General features: G+C 48.7%; 1 protein-coding gene and 1 pseudogene across 6 annotated transcripts in view; one reads left to right on the forward strand and one right to left on the reverse strand.

The window, feature by feature from the left end:
* UBASH3A (ubiquitin associated and SH3 domain containing A) overlaps positions 1-24380 on the forward strand; it is a 49124-nt gene that overhangs the window by 8750 nt on the left and 15994 nt on the right. For all 6 annotated transcript variants that reach the window (XR_644437.3, XM_031665767.1, XM_021935475.2 and 3 more), the window contains exons 4-8: positions 653-851; positions 4067-4236; positions 6333-6541; positions 17949-18072; positions 23313-23412. Coding sequence is in view for 5 of the 6 variants with exons in the window: in XM_031665767.1 (XP_031521627.1) it covers positions 653-851; positions 4067-4236; positions 6333-6541; positions 17949-18072; positions 23313-23412 (802 nt within the window). In the remaining variant the exon portion in view is untranslated. The remainder of the gene's footprint in view (positions 1-652; positions 852-4066; positions 4237-6332; positions 6542-17948; positions 18073-23312; positions 23413-24380) is intronic.
* LOC116274741 lies at positions 5437-5533 on the reverse strand (annotated as a pseudogene).

Raw genomic sequence — 24380 nt, forward strand, 5'->3', positions numbered from 1 at the left:
GGCCCGGCCAGGGGCTGTGCAGGCTCAGGTCCTCCAGGGAGCAGACCCCAAGGCAGAATTCCAAGTGCAGGAGACGCACAGGGGACAGACTGCTGGTGAAGGCAAAAGAGGAGGAGAGGGTTGGAGGCAGGGCAGAGCCTCAGTCCTTAGAGGAGGCCCCTGTGGAACCTGACTCAGTGCTCAGCCGTGGACAAGACGGCAGCACCACAGCTGGAAGTGCAGCTGAGTTCCCCTCACTACAGGCTCTAAGCAGTGCCTGGGCAGCCCTGGAGTCTTCTAGAAACCTCCAGAAGCCAAGTCATGCAGACCTGAGCAAAGCAGTGGGCCATGGGACTGAGGAAAGGGCCTGGCAGGTGGTGAGCACATGCGGTGGAGGGAGGGGATGCAGTTCAAGGACTAGGGGATTTCTAACCTGGGCACCTAAAGGAGACTCCATTCCGCAAAGACACTTACCTGAAATATTTGAAAAACCGAGGTCCAGGTATAGAACAAATCCATAACCTCAGACACACAGGGACGCAATAAATTATGTTACAGTGCTTTGAACAGAAAAGAATCTCACTTGAATTGCTGCCTGATTGTTATTAATTAAATCAATAGATGACTTCTGATGAGAGGTGTGGAAACACAGGCTCTGTCTCTGTCCCCTTAGTGTGAAGACCAGAGGGTGGAGTGCCTGTACGAGGCACTGAAGAGGGCTGGCGACAGGCTCCTGGGCTCCTTCCCCACGGCCGTGCCCCTGGCTCTCCATTCCTCCATCAGCTACCTCGGCTTCTTCGTCAACGGCAGCCCCGCAGACGTCATCCGGGAATTCGCGATGACCTTCGCCACGGAAGCATCTCTCTTAGCAGGTGGGCAGCCCTGACCAGTGGCAAACACAGGGCCAGGTTCACAGCGAGTGAGCTCTGTGCGGCAGGGACGAGCTCCTGGCACATGGATTTCCGTGGGTGGGTTCCAGGGGAGCAGAGCCCAGCAGCAACGGTGGGATGGCTGGGTGGGCTTTCTTCCAGGCTCAGTGGCTGCACCTGTCCTCACCCAGGCACTTCCAGTTCCCACTTCTGGATTTTCAGCCAGGTGTCTGGACATGGCCTTAACCTGAGGCTGAACAATTAAACTAGCGCCTCCCTTCGTGAGCCACTACATCCTTCAAAAATGTAAGCCGTTAGAAAGCTTCCGGACCAGCTTTGGTCTTCTCTTTAGGCGGGAATAACCTTTATTCGCATTATGTGGTTTTTCAAATGCTTGGCTGTATGCCAACAGCCTGGGAAAGTGCCCCAGAAGGGTGTGCCAAGCATCAAGCCTGAGTGGGTGACCGTGATGGGGTTGGAGGCTGGGGCACAGAGGGAGTCAGGGCCTCCCCCGCTCGGCCTCGAGTGGGAGACACACAAGTCCTACATGACTTATTTCTGTATTTTCAGTATGAGCTTAGTGCTCTCTCCTTGGCCTCTCCGGGGAAAGATTATGTAGACTCATTTTGAGAATCATCAAAATTCCCTTCTCTCCAAACACCAGCCCTGGTCTGGAGACCAAAGCTACCACTGGGGTTTAGTGGAAAGGATTGTGGACTTGATGTCAGAAGACGTGATTTTTTTCTGTGTCCCTGATGAGTGGTGTGACCTTAATCAAGTCATGTCCACTGTCTCTGTCTCTTTTTCTTTCTCTACAAAACAATGAGGGCTCTCACTCTTCAAGAACAATGTTGCCTGAGTCTGTGGCCCATCCCACCATAGTTCCCAGGACACAGAAGGCACTCAGTATTGCCGTGATTTGCCAACTCTAAAATCTGATGAGGTTGCAGTGCCTTGGTGGGAGGGCTCCCCACTTTCTCTCCCCGGGAGTGTGTCTGTCTCTGTCCTCAGACATGTATGAAACACAGATCCTGGCCTGTAAATCCATCCATGAATCCTGGGCTTCCACTTAGATGGCAGCTTGTGAGTCTGGAGATCGAATCTGCTGGATAAGTAGAAAGTCACCCCCGGTCTTTGTGGATTAGTCTCCTTTATCAAATGATGGCTCTTTCACACCCAAGCCCTCCCCCAGTGAACCTCACTGGCAGCATCTTAAAAACAGAAAGACTGAGGCTGAAAAGGGTAAAGTGCCTGCCCAGGGTCACTGTGGTGTGTGGAGTGGTGTCCCCTAAAAATGTATGTCCACCAGGAACTTCAGAATGTGACCTCAGTTGGGAATAGGGCCTGTGCAGATGCGACTGGTTGGGAGGAGGTCACACAGGATTAGGGTGGGTCCCGGGAAGTGTAGAGGCCGCACAGAGACACGGATGAGTGGCGTGACCTTAATCAAGTCATGTCCACTGTTCTGTCTCAGTCATGTGCTGACCGAGGCAGAGACTGGAGTGATGTAGCCACAAGCCAAGGGATGCCTGGGGCCACCGGAAACTGGAAGAAGCCAGGAAGGACCCTTCCCGGGAGCTTTCAGGGAGAGCACAGCCCTGCCAACACCTTGATTTTGAACCTCTAGTCTCCAGACACAGGAGAAAATAAATGTCTGTTGTTTGAAACCAATCCAGTCCCCTAACCAGGCTGGTGGAGCTGGGACCTGAAGCCAGCTCTGTCCTGCTGCACGCTGCCTGGGTTCATGCTGGGCATCTCCACTTCCTGTGGGAGCCAGCACTGACCTCACATCCACGCCCTGAGCCTCAGCAGGCTCTGTCCTGCCCTTCCATGGCCCATGCCCTATGCCCTCAGCCTGACACTGAGGGGGTAGAAGTCCTCTCTCAGTGATGAGTGACCAGTCACTGCTCTGAAGTGGCCGAGGTCCCTCTTTGGGCAAGTGCATGAGGCACTCTGCCTGCGTTGGCCCTCCCCAGTGAAACGTGCCCATAGGCACAAGTCCCCAGAGAGAAGGAAACCGTTCAGAAGTCGGTGTGACTCACTGTGACGTCAGCAACCGGCAGTGGGTCTTTACCAGGCTACACTCACTCACATGGCAAGGCCGTCCTCCCCGACTGCTAAAAACAAAAGTCAGAAAAGGAATTTCCCCACCACCTACACACTCACGCCGCTCTGGGCTGCGCAGCTTCAGTGCTCGGGCTTTCCTAGAGACCGTGGGAGCTTCCCATTTGCCTCTAAAGGCTCACCTCTCACGTGGGAGACAGCAGTGGGCCCCAACTTCGGGGCTCCAGGGAAAGACTTGCATCACCCTTGACCTATTTTAGGGGATGAGCAGATCCTGTTTGTCAGTGCCTTGCCGTGGAGTGGGGGAGGGGACCTCTGTGCACTGACCCAGCATCTCTAGCAGGAAACTTGAAGTTAGGAGGCTGATTTCCCACTGCAGCCTTGGCAAGCAGGCACTCCAGCAAATGCTGCTGAAGCAGAAACTGGGCCAGGCCCAGAGGCTCAGTCAAGGTCGCCCTGCAAAAGGGGGCACAGCACGGCTTAAAACTAGGTCTATCCGACACCAAAGTCTGTGCTGTTCCCGTCAAGACACCGACCGCCTCCCTAGGACATAAAATACTTTGTGGCTCCACTGAAATCAGATCCTGGCTGCTTGAGTGATGCCAGCTGCTCTGCCCACTGACCCGAGAGCCCCTTGCAGACCAGGGAGGGCGAGGGCCGCAGGGGCAGAGAACACCCAAAAAGACCTGAGGCTCAGCCACTCCCAGGACTTCCTGCTTCACCAAAACAAGGTGAACCTTAAAGATACTGTGTGGTTTATAGTTTTGTTGCCTAAAGAGTTTTCTTCTTGAAATTAAACAAAAAGCCATTGAACTGGAGCTCGGGCCTGCGAGTCCAGGCCACTGGGTAACGCGCACAGCCCGGGAATGGAGCAGTCGTTACCTCTGTGCATCTGAACCGTGCATTCGGGCAGCTAGCCTGCAAACTGATAGGCCCCCAAGACCCTGAACCCACATCTCCACATCCTCCTCCTTCCTACTTCCTGGAAAAATCTACAGGATCCAGCCATCTCCTTTATGATGTGAGTTCTGGGCGGGCCGAATGAGCTCTGAGTTCTGACAGCCCTTGCCTTGTTGAGGAAGCACGGAGGTCAGAGGAAGGAGGCATTTAGGTAACGGTGCCCTGGCACCCTCTGTGTTCCCCTGATTTCACAGACTGCTCCGTGAAGCCTTGCACCAAGCAGCTGCATCTGACCTTGGCCCACAAGTTCTACCCCCACCACCAGAGGACGCTGGAGCAGCTGGCCAGAGCCATCCCCCTGGGCCACAGCTGCCAGTGGACAGCTGCACTCTACTCCCGAGACATGCGTTTTGTGCACTACCAGGTAAGAGAGCTGAGCAGGGGCTCAGAAGAAGCATATGAATGGGCTGGGCGTGGTGGCTCACGCCTGTAATCCAAGCACTTTGGGAGGCTGAGGCGGGTGCATCACGAGGTCAGGAGATCAAGACCATCCTGGCTAACATGGTGAAACCCAGTCTCTACTAAAAATACAAAAAATTGGCCGGGCGCGGTGGCTCACGCGCATAATCCCAGCACTTTGGGAGGCCAAGGCGGGTGGATCACGAGGTCAGGAGATCGAGACCATCCTGGCTAACACAGTGAAGCCTGGTCTCTACTAAAAATACAAAAACAATTAGCCAGATGTGGTAGCAGGTGCTGTAGTCCCAGTTACTTGGGAGGCTGAGGCAGGAGAATGGCATGAACCCGGGAGGCGGAGCTTGCAGTGAGCCGAGATTGCACCACTGCACCCCAGCCTGGGCAACAGAGCGAGACTCCATCTCAAAAAAAAAAAAACAAAAAAAAACATTAGCTGGGCATGGTGGCAGGCACCTGTACTCCCAGCTACTCAGGAGGCTGAGGCAGGAGAATGGCATGCACCCAGGAGGCGGAGCTTGCAGTGAGCCGAGATAGCGCCACTACACTCCAGCCTGGGCAACAGAGCGAGACGTCTCAAAAAAAAAAGAAGCAGATGAATGAACGGCCACTCACCTGACAGCACGTACCCCCTGGAACTCTCCAAGGGAGATATGTTAGTAGCAAGGAAAATTTCTATTGCTTCTCTAAAGACATTCTCTTTCTTGTGCAATTTACAACCAGCATTCTTTTATATGTGAGTTAGAGATGCACAGACATTTTTCAACAAAATAGAAGCATTTCCAATATTAGAAAAGGAAGCCAGATGTGGTGGCTCAAGCCTAAAATCCCAGCACTTTGGGAGGCCGAGGCAAGTGGATCAGTTGAGGTCAGGTGTTCAAGACCAGCCTGGGCAACAGGGCAAAACCCTGTCTCTACTAAAAATACAAAAAATTAGCCGGGCGTTGTGGCATGAACCTGTAATCCCAGCTACTTGGGAGGCTGAGGCAGGAGAATCACTCAAACCTGGGAGGTGGAGGTTGCAGTGAGCTGAGATCATGCCATTGCACTCCAGCCTGGGCAACAGAGTGAGGCTGGCCAAAAAAAAAAAAAAAAAAGGCAGAAAGAAAAGGACTATTGTAAAGATCTATGAATACATGTTTTGCTTATTAATTCTTTTTTATTTATTTATTTTTTACATTTAGGGGCCACGCTAATCTTCTCTGTATGGTTCCAAGTTTAGTTATATGTGCTGCCAAAGTGAGCACAATTCACTTTCAAGAATGATTTGAGTGAAACCTCACTCTGGGACTTCCTGCCTATGAATTGATGGGTTTAGAAACGAAGTGTGCAGCGCTCCTTTCAGACCCAGAGAGCGCATGTGAATGAATCCACCATGTTCTGTATTGTACGAGAAGGTGTCAATAACCTCACACTGAGGAAGGCGGATGTGAAGGTCTGCTTATGCCTTCAGATCTTTTGTAGACAAAAAAGTACCTAGATGGATAGATCCCCTCAAAAAAAAATGTATATATTTTTTATATACATATATATATATTTTTTTTTTCTGAGAGGAAGTCTAACCCTGTCGCCCAGGGTGAAGTGCAGTGGTGCGATCTGGGCTCACTGCAACCTCTGCCTCCTGGGTTCAAGTTGTTTTCCTGCCTCAGCTTCCCAAGTAGCTGGGACTACAGGTGCCCGCCACCATGCCTGGCTAATTTTTGTATTTTTAGTAGAGACAGGGTTTCACCATATTGACCAGGCTGGTCTCAAACTCCTGAACTTGTGATCCACCCACCTCGGCCTTCCAAAGTGTTGGGATTACAGGCGTGAGCCACCGCGCCTGGCCCCAAAATGTATTTCTAAATCTATCCAAAGAATTCTATGCTGCGTTTCATTATATTCTATGCTATGTATTGCCAGACAAAGCTTTGGACAGCGTCTTGAAGACACAGAACACACTGGAGGGGAAGAAAGCAGGAGGTAGCCGGTGATAGGCCTCCTATTGCTGCCATTTTCCAATGTAAATCTTTGCTCAAGACGTGAATCCCCTTGCCTCTTTTCTAGACCCTGAGAGCCCTGTTCCAGTACAAACCCCAGAACGTGGATGAGCTGACGCTAAGTCCTGGCGACTACATCTTTGTGGACCCCACGCAGCAGGACGAAGCCAGCGAGGGCTGGGTGATTGGGATCTCGCAGCGGACGGGCTGCCGGGGCTTCCTGCCGGAAAACTACACGGATCGAGCCAGCGAGTCTGACACGTGGGTTAAGCACAGGTGAGTGCTAGCTCTGGCTGCAGCGCCATCATCTCTGTCTGAGTTACTGTGTGAAAGTGCCCACCTGCAAACAGTGTGCTTCTAGGCCATTCCATTATTGGTAAAATTGCGTTCTCTATGCTGGCAAAATTATTCCTGCAGGTATATAGTAAATATCTTGGTTCATCCGTGGTTTTCTGATGATAACATTCAAAAAAGAATTAATTACTCTGCATTAGAGTAGTTTGAGATGGTAATCCCCAAATTATTGCAAAACACTACTTCCTTATCACAAACATAATAAATTATACTCAGAGGTCCTGAGCTTGGGTTTATGTATTCTTCTGCTCCATGTATGAACTGTGAAGTCCTAGGGCGTGTTATTAGTTTTCTATGACTGTGTAATAAATTACCACTAAAACAAAGCGCAATTATTATCTTATTGTATTTACGGGTTGAGAGTCAGAGTCCAGCTTCACTGGGTCCTCAGCTCGGGGTCTCAAGGCTGTAATCAAGGTGCCTGCCAGGGCTGGGCTCCCAGCTGAGGCTTCACGCCCTCACCTGAGCATACACAGTTGTTGGTGGAAGTGATTTCCTTGAAGCTGTAGGGCTCCTGGTGAGTCGCTTCTTCATCAGTTGGAGAATCCCTTAATTGTAATGCCTTTAGCATCATCTGGTGAGGCTAAGGATTTTCAGAATGGTTCTTTTTTGTTCAGTGTTCTTCCCTCAATGTATCTCTTTCCTCTCCCGCTTCACTATAAATAACATGAAGAAACCAGGTGATACATTTAACACTTTGTGTGGAAATAGCCTTAGCTGTGTGACCAACATCATCGCTTACAAGTCCTGCTTTCCATGGACAATTTCATTAGACTCTCTGGCACACATGGGAAGGATCCTCCTTGCTCCGATTTCCTGGAACATGCTTCATATTCCTTTCTGAGTTCTCCCCGGAAGATTCACCTTTAGCATCCCTATTTCCACTAGCAATCTGTTCATGGTGATTTGGGCTTTCTCTGCCGTGCTACTCAAAAGTCTCTCAGCCTCTACTCACTGCCAAGTCCCAAAGTTGTTTCCACATTTTAAGTTCGGAAGGTCTCCAACTTAGAATGGTTCAACTTAGGATTTCATAATGGTACAAAAGTGATATGGGTTCAGTAGAAACTGTACTTCAGGTGCCCATATGGTCATTCCATGCTACACTTTCAGTCCAACATTTAACGAATTACGTGAGATACTCAACACTTGATTATGAAATAGGCTTTGTGTTAGATGATTCTGCCCTATCGTAGGCTACTGTAAGTGTGCTGAGCGTGTTTAAGGTAAGCTAGGCCACGCTGTGATGTTCAGTAGGTTAGGTGCATTAAATGCATTTTCAATTTATGATGGGTTTGTTGGAACGTAACCCCATCTGAAGTTGAAGAGCATCCTGTTTGTTAGAACAGCACCCCATTCCTGATACCAAATTTAGTAAAAGTTTAACCAGAGATGCAGAACCAGTCACTTTCATACAATATATAATACATACAAATATATGTACAGTTGTCCCTTGCATTTGGCAAGGGATTGGTTCCAGGACCCCCACAGATACCCAAATCCTCACGTTCTCAAGTCCCTGATAGAAAACACTGTAGTATTTACATGCAGCTTATACACATCACCCTGGATCCTTTAAATCATCTCTAGAGTACTTATGATACATAACACAATGTAAATGCTATGCAAATGGATGTTATACAGTATTGTTTTATTTGTATTTTTAAATTGTTGTATTGCTATTTTTTATCAATTAATTTTTTGAATATTTTTGGCCTGCAGTTGGTTGAATCTACAAATGCAGAACCTCCAGATACAAAGGGCTGACTGTACATACAGAATATTTTATATACACATATATCACACACACATATATACATGGAAAGGTATATATATACACACACATCTATATGGATTTATTACAATGAATTGCCTTATGGAATTACTGTGGCGAGCTAAGCAAGGACAGACAGGCAGGAAGGGAGAATCCTACTCAGGCTGAAAACCCACGGGCAAGCGGAAGCTTATTGTCCACATGTGGGCAGTTGGAAGGACCACCCAGGGGATGGGAGAGCAGTTGCAGATACAGCTGCTATCGAAGTCTCTGAGTGTGGGGAAAGCCTAAGTTTTTAAAAAATGCCTTCCAACTGCATAAGTCAGGCCTGCTCAGAATAACCTTGCTTTTGATTAATTTAAGTTCATATGATTAGGGGTTCTAGTCACATTTGTAAAATCTCCTTGCAGCAGCGCCTAGACTAGCATTTGATGGGATAGCTGGGAAGGCTGTGTGTGATGCTTAGGATGACTACTGCCTCCCTTCCATCCTCCAGCTCTCATGAGAATGCCTCTTGTGGCCCACCCTGATCAGACATGTGCTATAAAGGAAGTCTAGGGACTGTTGTTCAGTCTGGCCAAGTTGCCACACACACCGTAAAGCCATTACAAAGTGCTAAGGTGGCTCTCGTGAGCTTTTTCACTCTCTTCTCCCAGGTTCCAGTTAGGAGAGTGGAGAGAGCAGGCAGAGGTCAGAGAACACAGGGTGAAAAAGGAGAAAAACTGCTCAGCCTCATGGGTGTGCATGTTGGGGTAGAGCTCTTGCAGGTGTCAAGACTGATGGTTGGAACAACTGAATGATGAGAGTGGGAGGAGCAGGGCAGAAATACACAGAAAAACCCTATGTTGTGGTTCTGGGCTTCCTGGCAGCTTCAGAGCTGTGTGGCTGGGGAAGAGAGCCTGGAAAAGCACCATCATGGCCATTCCTCTGTCTCCAGGCAGGAGGTCTTAAAACCATATATTTCACTCATTGGTTTAATTCTCTCCTAAAATGTTCCACAGCTTCTCTAGGGTTTCCCCCACCACCCAGACAAATAAATAAATCATTAAGTTGAACACAGATGTATCAGCATCTACTCAATCTACAGATTTTCAGATCTGTGCTGGACATTTGCTGTGGACATCTATTTCCAGAATCTATCCATCCAGGGAATTCTTTTCTGTACCCTTCCTATTGAGGTTCATATATAAGGCAAAACTATGAAAATTGTGACATTTTATTTGAATAGTCATTAAAAACTACTTAAAAATTGTCAGAGGTTATATGGATATCTAATAAGACTAACATTTTGAGTAAATTAAGAAAGAATATATTTTGAAGAGCTGAAATAAATGATTATTTGTTGGTCATTTTTATCCAAACCCCCCAAAAAAGAAAAGATGGTTTAATAGTACCTGATAGAAGCTCTTGGTGAAATGATTAGAATTTGCAAGAAATAGTAGTAAAAATAATGAAAGTATTGACTGAAATATTTATAGAAGGAGATTTGGTGACTATGGCTGATTTCTTTAGGTATTATATTTCTTTTTGCTAATTATTCATACACTGAGATTTGTATAATGAGCCAGGGACAGCACCTATGTCCCTGGGCTCCCCCACTAAACATAGTAGCCACTTGACACTGAAGGAGAGCAGATTCCAGCCAAAGCCCCACAGCTGTGCATACATGACATTTCATATCATCTTCTCTTGAGGCCATTTAACTTCTTACCCTAATGAATAAGAACTTAGGACACAAAATGCAAATATGGGATGAAAAATGCAGCCGTTGTCACATGTATTTATTAATGTGTTGACTTCTAATCCACTTAAATCTATTTTAAGGCAGCTTAAGAGATGCCCAATAGCTTTGCACACTAACATCACCTCCTGTGCCTGACTCTGTGCCATGCATTTCCCTTATTAACTGATTTACTTCTCCAATACCCCCAGGGTGGGCACCGTTATTGCTCCATTTTATAGTTGATGAAACTGAGACACAAAGCGATCAACTCACTTGCCTATGTTCACACAGCAAGTGAGCAGAGGAAACAGGATTCCAGCCTCATACCTAATCCCACACTTGGGCTTTCAAATCTGACCTCAACTGCCTATAGAAGAGATCATTAAAATTTAAAAATAAGTCCATAAAGTAAATTATGACACATCCATACAATAAAATATTTGCAGCTTTAAGATAATTAAAAGGGAGAATTTTATGTTATTTATTTGAAAAAATATGCAAGATTGATTGATAAATGAAAAAAATAAGTTGCAGAATGATGTGTCTGGCATGATATACTTTTGGGAAAGGGGAGAGACACACATAACCGTCTGTAAATACATGTGCACAATATGTATTTCTACATATACGTATTCCTAAAGGTTCCCTGGAAGGGAGAATGTCTGGAAACTTCTAATCATCGTTACCTGTGGGTGCTGGGAGTGGGAGCCAGGAGAATGGAACAGAAATGGGAGGGAGTCTTTTCAAACACGAACATTTCATAATGTTTAAATGTATGAAGCATATAAATGCATTACTTACTCAAAACATAAATTAATCCATTTTAAATTTTAAGAAGAGAATATAAGAAAGCTGGGTCAAAGGGAGAATAAAGGTGGAAAAGCTAGACAAAGTCAGGGCTGAGGTTTTTCCACACTGCGATGTGTGCTGTGAGCTCCCAGCTCCGAGCTTTCCTACATCCAATAAGAAAACAGACACACGTTCAACCAACAGTCATGGCCATCCCAGACGTGTGCAGACCAGCAGTTCAGGAGAAATACACTTTGTGACATAGACATGTCCATGGGTCCAGGGGCCACATCAAAATCACAGGATGTGGGTGCCACAAGGGATTGTAGAGATAACCTAAGGCAACTCGCCTGCTTGAGAGCTGAGAAGACTCGGGCCCAGGAGGCCAAGTGATGTACAATCAAGGGAGTTCTTGCTTTCTTGCAAGCTCAGTTCATCACCCGATCCAATCCACAGTTTAAGGAATAGAGAGGAGATGCTGGCTGTACCCTAACTAACCATCTAAATTTCAGGAAGGTTGGGGCTCCCCTGTGCCCCTGCATCATTCAGCATGTCCTTCGCTGTCTGCCCAGGACGGGAGAGTTTCACCGTCACAGAGGAACCACAAAGACTCTGCAGAAGATGAGTCAGCGGCTATGATACTTTTCATTTCACAGTGAATACATTAGACACCTGCCTATCAACATAACCATTCCGGCTTTTATGCTGGAATGTATTAATGAAAACTGCAGTGAAAGGAAAGAGAAATAAGCACCGGGCTAGGTGCTGTGGGGTGTCTGATTGGTCCTGCTTTGGAAGCACCCTCATCGTGGCTGGAGGAGCAGCAAGGCACCCTGACAAGCTGTGACCTGTGCTTACGGGCCAGTGAGGCAGATGATGGGAGCTGTTGGACTCCGCTGTGCTGGCTAAATCTTTTCAAACTGCTAAAAGTCCTTATTAAACATCTAAAGCTTTCAAAATCAGAAAATCATCCTTGAATGTCTCCACACATCACTCATGTATTCATTAGTGGAAAATGTGGTCAAACGGTAATGTCCAGAGGCCAACTGACCCATGGACGGACAGAGAGCTGTGCAGATGTTTAATAAATACTTCCTTCGAGCCCTGATCAGGACTCACACTTGCGCGATCCAAGCAGCAGAACCGCTGGCGTTACAGTGCCTGGAAACAGACCTGCAGGTGCACCAGCAGCAATCCCCCTCCTCACCAAAGAGGGCGCCCTTCCAGGTACGAGTCTGCAGCTCCAATGTGTAGGACCTGTCAATTAACACATCAATCACGCCGGGCGCGGTGGCTCAAGCCTGTAATCCCAGCACTTTGGGAGGCCGAGGCGGGTGGATCACGAGGTCAGGAGATCGAGACCATCCTGGCTAACATGGTGAAACCCCGTCTCTACTAAAAATACAAAAAACTAGCCGGGCGTGGTGGCGGGCGCCTGTAGTCCCAGCTACTCGGAGGCTGAGACAGGAGAATGGCGTGAACCTGGGAGGCGGAGCTTGCCGTGAGCCGAGATCGCGCCACTGCACTCCAGCCTGGGTGAGCGAGACTCCGTCTCAAAAAAAAAAAAAACAAAAAAACAAAAAAAAAAACACATCAATCACCCATCACCACCATAATGACCCCAACCTCCTTGCCGGATAGTGCTGGGATTCTTTGGACTTACCTACTGCAAACTCACACTATGATGTTTGTCCTTTGCTTTGAAGATCAGAGATGGCCTGGAGAGACTGGTGATGGAGGACCGTATTCACACACCACCGCAGCTTCCAATCCTCTGTACAGGAGAGCAGAGGGCGTGCCCCTGGAGGACAGAGAACAGGGAGGCTTGAGTGTGAGGGCTCAGGAGAATAAGTGCCATCCCCCAGTCAAGATGAGGACATTCCCGAAACTGAAGACAGACACAGCAGGATTACTTCAAAAACCTCACAGCAAGTTTACAGCAAGTATCTCAGACATAAGAAAGATACAATTAAGGGCTAAATTGCATCCTGCCAACATCCATATGTGGAGGTCCTGACCCCCAGTACCTCAGAATGTTACCTTATTTGGAGACAGGGTCTTTAAAGAGGTGATTAAGTTCAAATGAGGGCATTAGAATGGGCCCTGATCCAATATGACCAGTGTCCTTATAAGAAGAAATGAGGACACAGACACACACAGAGGGACAGCCTGTGAGGACACGAGGAGAAGATGCCTGTCCACAAGCCAAGGAGAGAGGCCTCGAGAGGAACCAGCCTTAACGATAGCTTGACCTCAGACTCACAGCCTCCAGGACTATCAGAGCATCTGTGGCTGTCGTTGAAGCCACTGTGGGACTTTGTTATGACCGCCCCAGGAAATGAACACAGGAACCTAGTGATGCAGCCCCCAGATGGCAACTGTGTCCTTTTAAGAACCAGAGAGAAGCGGGTGGATCACCTGAGGTCAGGAGTTCAAGCCCAGCCTGGCCAACATGGTGAAACCCCGTCTCTACTAAAAATATTTTTTTAAAAAACTAGCCAGGCTTGGTGGTGGACACCTGTAATCCCAGCTATTCGGGAGGCTGAGGCAGGAGAACTGCTTGAACCTAAGAGATGGAGGTTGCTGTGAGCCGACACAGTGCCACTACACTCCAGCCTCAGCAACAAAGTGAGACTCTGTCTCAAAAAAAAAAAAAAAAAAGAACCAGGGAGAATTCAAACACGTCTGTTTTATGATGAAACACGTCTGTTTCATCAAGAGATCAAGAGATCAAGAGACTCTCTTAAGTTAAAGAGAAAAATGGAAACGTGAAAATGCTAAGCTCTTTTCTTTCTCCTCCTGTCACCCATATTCACAGCGTAATCTTGATCATATTTCATTTGAAAGACCAGCAAAATGCACTCCGTTTCTCTCTGTAAACCTCACAGATGTCATCAGTTGATAGCAAAGCCCTACCGTCTGCAGAGCGAGCCGCAGGGAGGGTGTGGGTGCCCTCGCCTTGCCCTCAGGAAGGGGAAACCAACCAACATTTCCTGTGCTAATGTGGGGCTATAAATTGGGCCTCGCTGCTCTGAGCATGTTAATTTGAAGAGGAAACGCTCGATTGTTCCAATGAGACTATCTATATTCTTGGTCTACTTAGGATCAACTCAAGTGTGCATTTCCTATCTATTGGCATCTGACAGCTTGAGGTGATGCAAAGTAAATTGGCCTGGACCTGCCATAGTTTATAGATGGAGACAGGGCAGGCAATAGTGTGAGAAGATCAGGTGCAACGTGCAGATGATTCAAGAAACACATGAACTAAATCAAGATGCCGTGCAGGGGATGGGTGGTCCAGGGTGCATGTTCAGAGAGTGCAGGGCGGGTGCTGAGATGCAAAAGAAAAGATGCCCTTCCTGGCTCTGGACGGGTCTCGGTGGAGGCGCAGGAGCTACTGCTGGTTTTATGAGAATGTGGGGACTTAAGACCTCTATGGGAGAAATGCAAATATTTGCAAATAGGCTGGAAAAATAGAAACATGCCCTGTGCATGGCTGAGAACAGTAAACTGTGGCAATTCCTCCCATAGTCATTTCCAGGTATAATGAAATTCCAGGCTAAATCTCAAAGAGACCATTTGTTGGAACTTCACCAAATGCATGAAAAGTTTATCTGGAAGAATAAACAGGAGAGAAGACCTGAGAGAAAACTTTGAAAAATAAAAATGAGTTATTTACCCAACCAGATGTTGAAAATAGTTTATGAATCTACAATATGGTCCTGGCTTAAAGGAGGTTAAAAAACAGATCAGAGGGACAAGATAGAGATCAGAGGAGCAAGTCTAGTGTCCTGGAGAGGTCACATCTGACCAAGGGCGCATCAGAGATAGGGACAGAAATGGGTAAGAAATAGACAGTACTGGCCGTACGTGGTGGCTCATGCCTGTAATCCCAGCACTTTGGGAGGCTGAGGCGGGTGGATCACCTGAAGTGAGGAGTTTGAGGCCAGCCTGGCCAACATGGCAAGACTCCATCTCTATTAAAAATATAAAAAATTAGCCAGACGCGGTGGCGTGCACCTGTAGTTCCAGCTACTTGGAGGCTGAGGCTTGAGAATTACTTAAACCTGGGAGGCGGAGGTTGCAGTGAACCGAGATCCCCAAAAAAAAAAAACATTAATTAAATAGACGGTATTTCATATCCCTTCACATTGTACACTGAAATCAATTCCTGGCAGAGACAAGGATTAAATAGAAACAGAAAAACATTTTAAAAATAGAACTGCTTAGACCGGGCGCAGTGGCTCACGCCTGTAATCCCAGCACTTTGAGAGGCCGAGACGGGCAGATCACGAGGTCAGGAGATCGAGACCATCCTGGCTAACACGGTGAAACCCCGTCTCTATTAAAAATACAAAAAATAAGCCGAGTGTGGTGGCGGGCACCGGTAGTCCCAGCTACTTGGGAGGCTGAGGCAGGAGAATGGTGTGAACCCGGGAGGCGGAGCTTGCAGTGAGCCAAGATCATGCCACTGCACTCCAGCCTGGGGGACAGAGCGAGACTCCATCTCAAAAAAAATAGAACTGTTTAAATGAATGCATTTCTGATTTCTGGACTGGGGAGAGTTTTGAAGGGTCAGAAGCAGTGGAAGGGATCTTAAAGTGAGACTTAGCAGGCCTGTCTTTAATAACGATTGTCAAATGCTTAAACTCAAAGACCTCTGCAGGTTAAACATCATAAAGAACCCTACGCTCTAAAGAGCAAGCTGACAACAGTGCTTTTCAGAAGATATTTATAAAGTTGACGGTCCCCAGTGGGTCATCCACTTGAGCCAATTACCTGCCCCAGCCCCCGTCCCTCCAACGGTGACCCGGGGTCCCTGGATGCTGCTAGCCCTTGGACATTTTTGGTACCCAGGTAACTTATGCCTGCCTTTTTCACTTACTGACCAAGAAACTGTCTCCTGGACTCTTCCTCTTCAAAGACTACATTCAAAACTTGCTGAGAAAAACACTGAGGCTTTGAGAGAAGAAATGGCCAAAGAACATGAACAGGAGAGAAATAAATGGGGAAGGAGTTCCTGTTCATTAGTAATAAAAGACTGCACGAAAGAGGGAGGCCCGGCCAGGCACAGTGGCTCATGCCTGTAGTCCCAGTACTTTGGGAGGCCAAGCTAGAAAGAAGGATCCCTTAAGCCCAGGAGGTGGAGACCAGCCTAGGCAACATAGCGAGACCCTGTCTCTACAAAATAAAAAATAAAAGTAAATTAGTGGGGCGTGGTGGTGCATGCCTGTACCAGTTACTTGGGAGGCAGAGGTGGGAGGATCACTAGAGCCTGGGAGGTCGAGGCTGCAGTGACCCAGGATCGTGTCGCTGCACTCCAGCCTCAGCAACAGTGAGAACCTGTCTTTAAAAAAAAAAAAAAAAAAAATAGAATTTTAAACCAATGAGGCACCATTTCCCCTCACCTTCTACTAGACTACAATTTGCTTTTCCTGAAAAAGCAGTTCAAATTCAAAAAGCCATAAGGCAGCATTCCCAAATGTGGATGGATGAGGGAAATGGGGTTAGATTTTATGGTTAACTGAGCTGGAGGATTGCAGATACTTTTTCATCTTTTTAAAGTTGTTGTATTTTCCACATTCTAATAACCGTAAGAAACAAAGTATCCTGAATTTTCCCAATGGAATTGGGACTTTAAAATGCTAGAATTCGCTGAAAGCAAGAGCACAGTGTTAGTAGAAAATGTTGGGCCGGCAAAGGATGTTTTATGCCTAATTCAACCCAGAGAAATCCCGCAGAGCTCCTGCCGAGAAATGCCTGCGTAGCCACTGGACTGTGCTCGTATATAATTTTTAAACAGAGTTTTCAAAGATCTTTCCTTTTATGGAATGAATTCCCCCTTGGGGAAATCGATCATTTGCTGTTCCAAGGAGGATTTCTGCGGCCATTGGGTCTCTATTTCTCATTCTCACTATCTTCCTCTGACCCCTCTGCCTGTTTCTTCCGACACATTCATTTTGGGGACCCCACCATCACCCCCTTCCTAGTCCAGAGCCTGGAGTTCTCACCGCTGCTAGTTGCCGGCATCTTTCCCCTCAGTGGTCCCCAAGCACCTGAGTGCCTGTCCACCCCATGCCACGTTTCTCGATTCGTTGGAACACAGCAATTTCCTCATTGCCTGCAACTCCTTCCACTAAATGCATCTTCTTCCCTCCAGATGTGAGCAGAGCTCTTCAATGTGGCTGTTCACTGCTCGTTCATTCCTGAATCCCAGCTACATCCATCTGCACACCTATGACTGTATTAGAAAGTCGATCAAATGGGATGGTGTACTAGTCACGGTGCCCCAGAGACACAGACAGAGACAGAGACAGAGAGACCGAGAGTGACTGAGAGAGAGAGAGAGAGAGAGAGAGACAGAGAGAAATCTAGTTGAAGATTCAAGACTGTGGGCCTGGCAAGTCCACAGTTTGCAGGGCAGGCTGGCAGATGGGAGACCCTGGGAAGCACTGAGGTTACAGCTCTAGTCCAAAGGTGGTCTGGAGGCAGGATTTCCCCTTCCTCATGGCCCCCAGTGTGTTTTCTCTTACGGCCTTCACCTGGTTGGATGAGACCCACCCACAGTGATATGTTGAGTCATTCAAGGACCATTTTCTGATTTTAAAAGCTTTAAATGTTTTTAATAAGGACTTTTAGCAGTTTAACAAGATTGAGCCAGCACCGTGGAGTCCAACAGCTCCATTATCTAGAGGGTGGTCTGCTTTACTCAGCATAGTGACTCAAATGTTAATCTCATTCTAAAAAATACCTTCACAGTGACATCCAAAATAACATTTGACCCAATACCTGGGTACTGTGGCCTAGCCACTTTGACACGTAAAATTATCCATCATAGATGGTGATCGTTGTAATAAAACAACCACATCGTCCACACTTCCTGAGGCCTGAGCACTTCGCATGCACTACTTCATTCTCTGCTCATGGGAACCTTTCTGGGGAGGTTGTCCCGGACATCCTCAAGTACATACATGACCAGATGCTGGGTCTCCATGGCAACAACACGGTCTCACCTCTGTTCAAACCGTGCTTTCCTTCCCCCGCAGGATGTACACCTTCAGTCTAGCCACGGACCTGAACTCCAGAAAGGACAGCGAAGCCAGCAGCAGATGCAGTGGGGAATTTCTTCCACAAACGGCAAGGAGTCTTAGCAGCTTACAGGCCTTGCAGGTAATAAAACATTCCCTTTTTTCTTTTAAGTAAACTAAGCAAAACCACACTTTGTATTAACTTCATGGTGGATGCAGCTTCCTGAGTGTAGCTTCTGTTCCATAGACATATCCTCCCTGCTGCCCTAGAGCACAGACCCAGGTGTAGGTCAGCAAGGGGGCCTCCCACCGGTGCTGAGGTGCCAGGGGCTCCTGCCTTGGTCTGTCTGCTCTGGGCAGACAGGGAGCCACCCCTCCATAGCAGAGTGCCCCACTTTTGAGCTCCTCAAGGCAGCTTCAGTCATGGCACCAGGACACAGGGCACAGAAGAGGCAGGGACACAGCACTGCCCAGAATCCCGAGTTCTCACCCCATTCCCTCATTCATGAGCCAAGCGGCCCCCAAGACGTCACCTGCCCCCATGCCTTGGCCCCTCATCTTTTGAGGCAAAACTCTGCATAACCTGGGGGGTCAGCAGACTCAGGCCAGGGTCCAGGACACAGCAGGGCACCCCGAGCCTGCCACCCTCACAGGGTACATGCAGGAGTGCAGGCGCCAGGCAGGGACACCAAGGAGCAGGCAGCCCCTCCCTGAAGGCAAACAAGTAACACCGCATCCCTGATCCTTGAAGATCTGAAGCTTCACTTTCCTTACAGAGGAGCCCTCAAGAAGGGGCTGCACCTGCTGCTGGCCTTTGTCCGGTTGCCACAGTGGTGGAAATGCCTCTCTGTCCTGTTGTTCCCAAATTCACCCGCCTGTGCCCTGCCATGTGCTGCACACGTTACTTTAGGATCTCTCATGCCTGCTACCCAGTGCCTCTCTGTCCTTGTTGCTCCCAAATTCACCTGCCTGTGTGCCCTGCCATGTGCCGCACACGTTACTTTAGGATCTCTCATCCCTGCTATCCCCAGTCGACACAGCAGGCGCTATTCCTGCCCCCTACCCATTTTACAGATCTGAAAACTGGGGCTCATGGAGGCTAGGAAGCTTGTCGGAGAGCACACAGACTCCTAACCACCCTCCCATGAGATTGTTGGCAGGATTACATGAGATAGGCCATCCAGTGCCCACCACGGCCAGGCCCCTGTTGCGGAGAGACTGTTGTGCCCAGAGGGTGGGGTCGCAGGATCCTGGCTTTTCCCCTAGTCCCCAGGGCCCAGCCTGGTGCCTGGTCCATAAATCTCCAGAACAACCACAGGAAGACCCTGCCGGGACTTGTCACTGGCTCACCTTAAGATCAACGCTCACCCTCTGTTACGGACTGAATTGTGTGCCTCCGAAATGCCTATCTCGAAGTGCTTACCCCCGGTCCACTCAATGTGATTGTATTTGTAGACAAGGCCTTTAAAGAGGTATTTAAGGTTAAATGAGGCAACACAGATGATGCAATCTGATCCAATCTGACCGCTGGTCTTATAAGAAGAAGGAATGAGGAAACAGGCACACACAGAGGAATGACCCTGTGAGGACACAGGGAGGGGACACCACCTGCAAGCCCCAGAGAGAATCCTCAAAAGGAACCAGCCCTGGCAACGCCGTCATGTCTGACTTCCAGCCTCCAGGACTGTGGCAGAGAAAACTCCTACTGTGGAAGCTAAACAGTCAACCCACACGCAGCGTCCCTGTCGCCATTGGCGCCTCCTGGCAGCTGGTGCAAATCAGGCCAAAGCTAAGTGGCCTTGGCAGGTCTTTGCTGCCTTGGTGGCTAGGTGAGGAGGCCTTTTCTTGAGAAATCAAGAATGTGTCTCTGAAGCTGGGTGTATGTGAAGCTGGGTGTATGTGAAGCTGGGTGTATGTGAAATGGCGATCAGCGTTCACCATGCGAGAAAGGCCCAGACTTGGGAAAGCCAAAACTCCCCAGGGCTGTGGCCTACTTTCTGGATTGAAGGAGGGGGAGAGCCTGGAATGGATGTCTCCACTCGTAGCTCAGCCTGTGTCTAAACCGTGCTTTCAATGGCTGAAAACAGAACATGCGTCTGCCTGTGAACTGGCCCCCCTCACATGGTCTTCTCTATAGGGATTTCATCCCTTCCCTATAATAAGAAAAGACAACTGGCCGCAGGTCTGGTAGAACGCACCTGTGGGAGGCAGAATCATGGCCCCAGAGATGATGCCCTAAGCCCGGGAACCTGCGCATGTGACCTTATTAGGAAAGAGAGCTTCTGCAGATGGGATTGAGTGGAGGGTCTTGAAATGGGGAAATGATCCTGGGTTATCCAGGAGGGCCCTGAACCCCATCACGAGTGTGCTGATGAGAGAAAAGCAGAGGGAATCTGATACAGCAGCAGAGAAGGCCATGCAGCCACAGAGGCAGAGACTGGAGCAATGCAGCCACAAGCCAAGGAATGCCTGGGGCCACCAGGAGCTGGAAGAGGCAAAGAATAAATTCTCCCCTAGAACCTCAGAGGGAGCACGGCCCTGCCAACACCCTGACTTTGGACTTCCAGCCTCCAGAGCTGTGAGAGAATAAATGTCTGTTGCTTTGCACCACCCAGCCTGTTACGGCAGCCCCAGGACACCAATGCAGTACCTTCCACGTAGAGAATGTGTGCAGCCCTGCCTCATTCCACAAGTCCCAGGGGTCGGTCCATTCCACTCCCCACAGGCCTTTCTTTTGCTTTATCATCATATTCCTGTGGCAAAGCACCACAGAAGAGCATTTTAAATGCTCTGAGCTCTTCCAGGAAGAAAATACCCCAAATCCAAAACTTGAGGGACTTTGTTACTGGGCAGAATGAGGTTCCAAGCACATGCATGCTTTGCAACCTACTTGCAGATCAACGCTCTACAGGATAATGGGCTAGGATGTTTTAATATTCATTCTGGGATGGGGCAGTCGGTGCTGCCTCTTGGTGTCAGTGTAGGCAACCTCTGCATAGCCACACTTCATAATTGCAAGACAGCGAGACAAACCTTCCCCTGAAGCTCTTCCCCAGGAGATGAGTGTTTCTATCCTGAAACACACATCTGAAGTTCTCCAATAAGGGAAAACAATACTATTCACTTGGCCTCACTGTCTATCCACTTTGAAGACTCAGCCCCGTGACCCTTAAGAAAGTGTTTGCATGGCAACTGCAAACATTCTCGCCAGTTCACCAATCCCATAGTTTATGCACCTACCAAATGTAGTCAGGGCCATCAAGAACCGTCTGGCCCTGATAAATTTCAGCAGCTGGAAATTCTGCATTGTCCAGGCCAGTGTGGACTTCACAAGGCATCCACAAGATCTGGCAGGAGCTGCCTGTGGTGCTGACCCCAAGAACGCTTACAAGGCAGGTTAAATTGGCCCCCACCCTGCTTTCTGGTGTCCTTTCATTCCCAGTAGTTTCCAATCACTTCCCAAGGTGCAGGGACACCACTGGGGACCACTCTTGCCAGAGCCTATGGCCAGTTAGCCCAGACCCTTGAGACTGGATCACTGTTCACAGAAGCAAGTCCAGACAGGAATGATTAGCTGCACTGGCCAGGTGGAAAATGAGTCCCTTCCTCCCCGAGGCTGTTTGGATGTTAAAGGCGTTTGCATTTTCTTCTCTAGGATTTGGGGGAATCAGGACGATGCTGGGGCTGGTGTATGAGGGTTTACGCGGACAAGGCTCACCTCTCCTCACCTCTCTTCTTTACCCTGCTCAGTAGGAAAACACACACAAGAGCCGCCCTGTCATTTTAGCCTAGAGAGAGCTGTGTGGCCAAGAGGGAGCAGGGCAGGGATAGCGACTGTCTGAGCTGCCTCCTGCCCAGGGGTCCTCCCTGCCCTGTCCCTCCCTGGTTGCCTCGGCTCCAGGCAGGACTTGGTCCCCAGAAGGCCTCGCAGCCCACCTCCCGTGGCAGGCCCTGTGCGCTCTGCCCCCACCGTCTCTGTCAATGACTCATCTTTCCATGTTCATCTCTTGGCCCAGGAAGACCTGCAGCTCCCTAAAGCAGGGATGCTGTGGACTGCAGCTTCATGTCCCAGCATGTGACATGCTCCCTCCTGTGGTGCCGTGTCACAGGGAGGCACAAGTCCTGGGTGCCAGAGGGCAGCACCACTGGGCCTGTGTTGCTGCAGGGGTCCCCACCTCTTGCTCTGAAATGGACCCCCCTGGATAGCCTGGGCCTGGCTCTGGGGCTGGGAATGTAGGTGTGGGGCCAATGTCAGCTGGCACAAAAGTGCCCTCCAGGGAAGCAGCCAAGACTGGTGTCTCCCTCCAGGGTCCTGGTGCAGGGCTTACGCTCCACGCAGCTGTCCTGGTGGCCTCTAGCTGGCTTGGCCCCTGTAACTCTGCTCTCTGCTCCCGGGGGACCATCCTCAGCTCTCATTCACTCTCTCCATCTCATTTGCAGTGGGTTCCTCTCAAGGCTAGCACTTCCACTTGATCAGCCCGGCACAGCATGGGGAGAAGGGTGGCCCAGCACCCCCTGAGGGCAGAGCCCCCCAACACCATCCCACACAGAGGAGGCCCCTCCTAAAGGATAGCCAGCCTCCCTGCCCCAAGCATGACCCTTGGGCTACTTCCCCAAAGCACAAGCCTCCCAGAAACAGGGCGGGCACGAGCCCTGTGACTGGGAGGCTCCAAGGCCATCCCGGGGCTGCCTGAGGCCAGGGAAGAAGGTGCCAGAGAGCTGCTGTCCCCGGCTCGAAGCTGCTGGCCACCACCAAAGCCAGTCTTATGCCAAGAAGAAATAAATAAACTGTAAAATACTGTTTTCCTCTAGCATTCAGCCACACAGAGAATGACCAGCTATGGGAAAACAGCAAGGGAATGGATGAGGGCTTCTCCACTCAGTGCTCAGAAGCAGAACTCACACCTGGAAGCCATAAAAGGACGGCCCCTCAACCTGCCAGCACCAGGGCAGTCCTGCAGGGCTTCTCAGAAGAAGTGTGCCAGCAAGAGAGGAGACTAGATATACAGATAGATAATCTATATTATAACAGTACATATTATAATATAGATAGGGATAATGTCCTAAGACGTCTCTGTGGGAATGATAAGGACTTAGAAAAGACAGAAAAGTAGAAAAACAGATGTGTCATGGTAGGAGCCAATCCTGTCTCTTTTCATTTCCTTGATGTTAGAATGCCCAGGAAATAAAACGTCAGAAGAAATTGAAGAGATTGCCAATTTCACATCCTCTTTCATTCTAATAATTTGGGCAAAATGGGCTGAGCTATTGACTAACGAAGGAAGAGATTCCCTCCCAGTTGCTGGGTGACTGGGAGAGCTGCTGTAGGTGCAAGTCCGGTGAGTTGAGTGTTAAACTGTGTGTGCCTTGCTTCCTGCCCAGGCCACCGTTTCAAGGAAGAGCGTGCTGGTGGTTCGCCACGGGGAGAGAGTGGATCAGATCTTCGGGAAGTCATGGCTGCAGCAATGCTCCACTCCTGATGGTAGGTCACGCTCAGGCGGGTCTACGGACAGAAACACTATAGATCTGACCAATGAGATCTCCTTCTCAATGACCTTACATGGCACCAGATCCCCCGAGGCACCATTCTGTAGAATGACCATGGGTAGACTGTATATGTGGAAAACGTGCCTGCTACATCTTCCTCCAGGGGTGTTCCATGTATGCATCTGAGTGTGTGTGTTGTCTGTAAGAATCTTCCATCAACTTCTCTGTGGATGATGGAGGAATGGTTCTCAATAGGAAGCAGATCTGCTAGTGTGAATGCTTGGACAGGTCTTTTCATCCCAGCAGCACATATGTAGCATTTCGTTAGTGAATGCACCCCGACCTGTGGTCTCTGACCCTGCCGCTTCTGGCACACGCTGTACCTCTCAGTCTCATCTCTGAACCTCTCCAACCTAATCTTGACTGCTGTAATTTTTGGCTATGCTGCTTAACAGATGGATGTATTCTTGAACATGCCTCCAGTGCACCCCAGCTTTGCTCCTTTGAATGCCAGGAAGTAAGAACAGTGCTTATAAATACACATACCCACAAGCCAACCTCTGTACTTACAATCAATGTCCACATCAGTACTCATCTCCTAATAGGAAGCCTATAGTGTCACAATTTCTAAGCCATGACCCATTACATAAATTAAGGCATTGAACATAGTGACAGAACCAATTTACAGTTGCTAGGTTAGCTGAACCCTTTCAGGATCCCCCTCCAGAAGCCCAGCAGACCCAAGAAAGTGGGAAATGAGTAGGGAAAACCATTGGCAGATGACAACCACACACTAGAAAAGATTCTGAGCAGATAGCATCATGATCAAACATATTTCCAAGAACTCACAGAGCTAATAATATGGTCGCCTCTATAAAACAAGGTCAAGTAAAGATACAAGAGCTTAAAGAAGCAACAATAAGACAATAGGCAGCTATCAGGATGCATTAACAAACATATAAG

The sequence above is a fragment of the Papio anubis genome, chromosome 4 (assembly GCF_008728515.1).
Source record: "Papio anubis isolate 15944 chromosome 4, Panubis1.0, whole genome shotgun sequence".
In the NCBI taxonomy this organism is placed as follows: domain Eukaryota; kingdom Metazoa; phylum Chordata; class Mammalia; order Primates; family Cercopithecidae; genus Papio; species Papio anubis.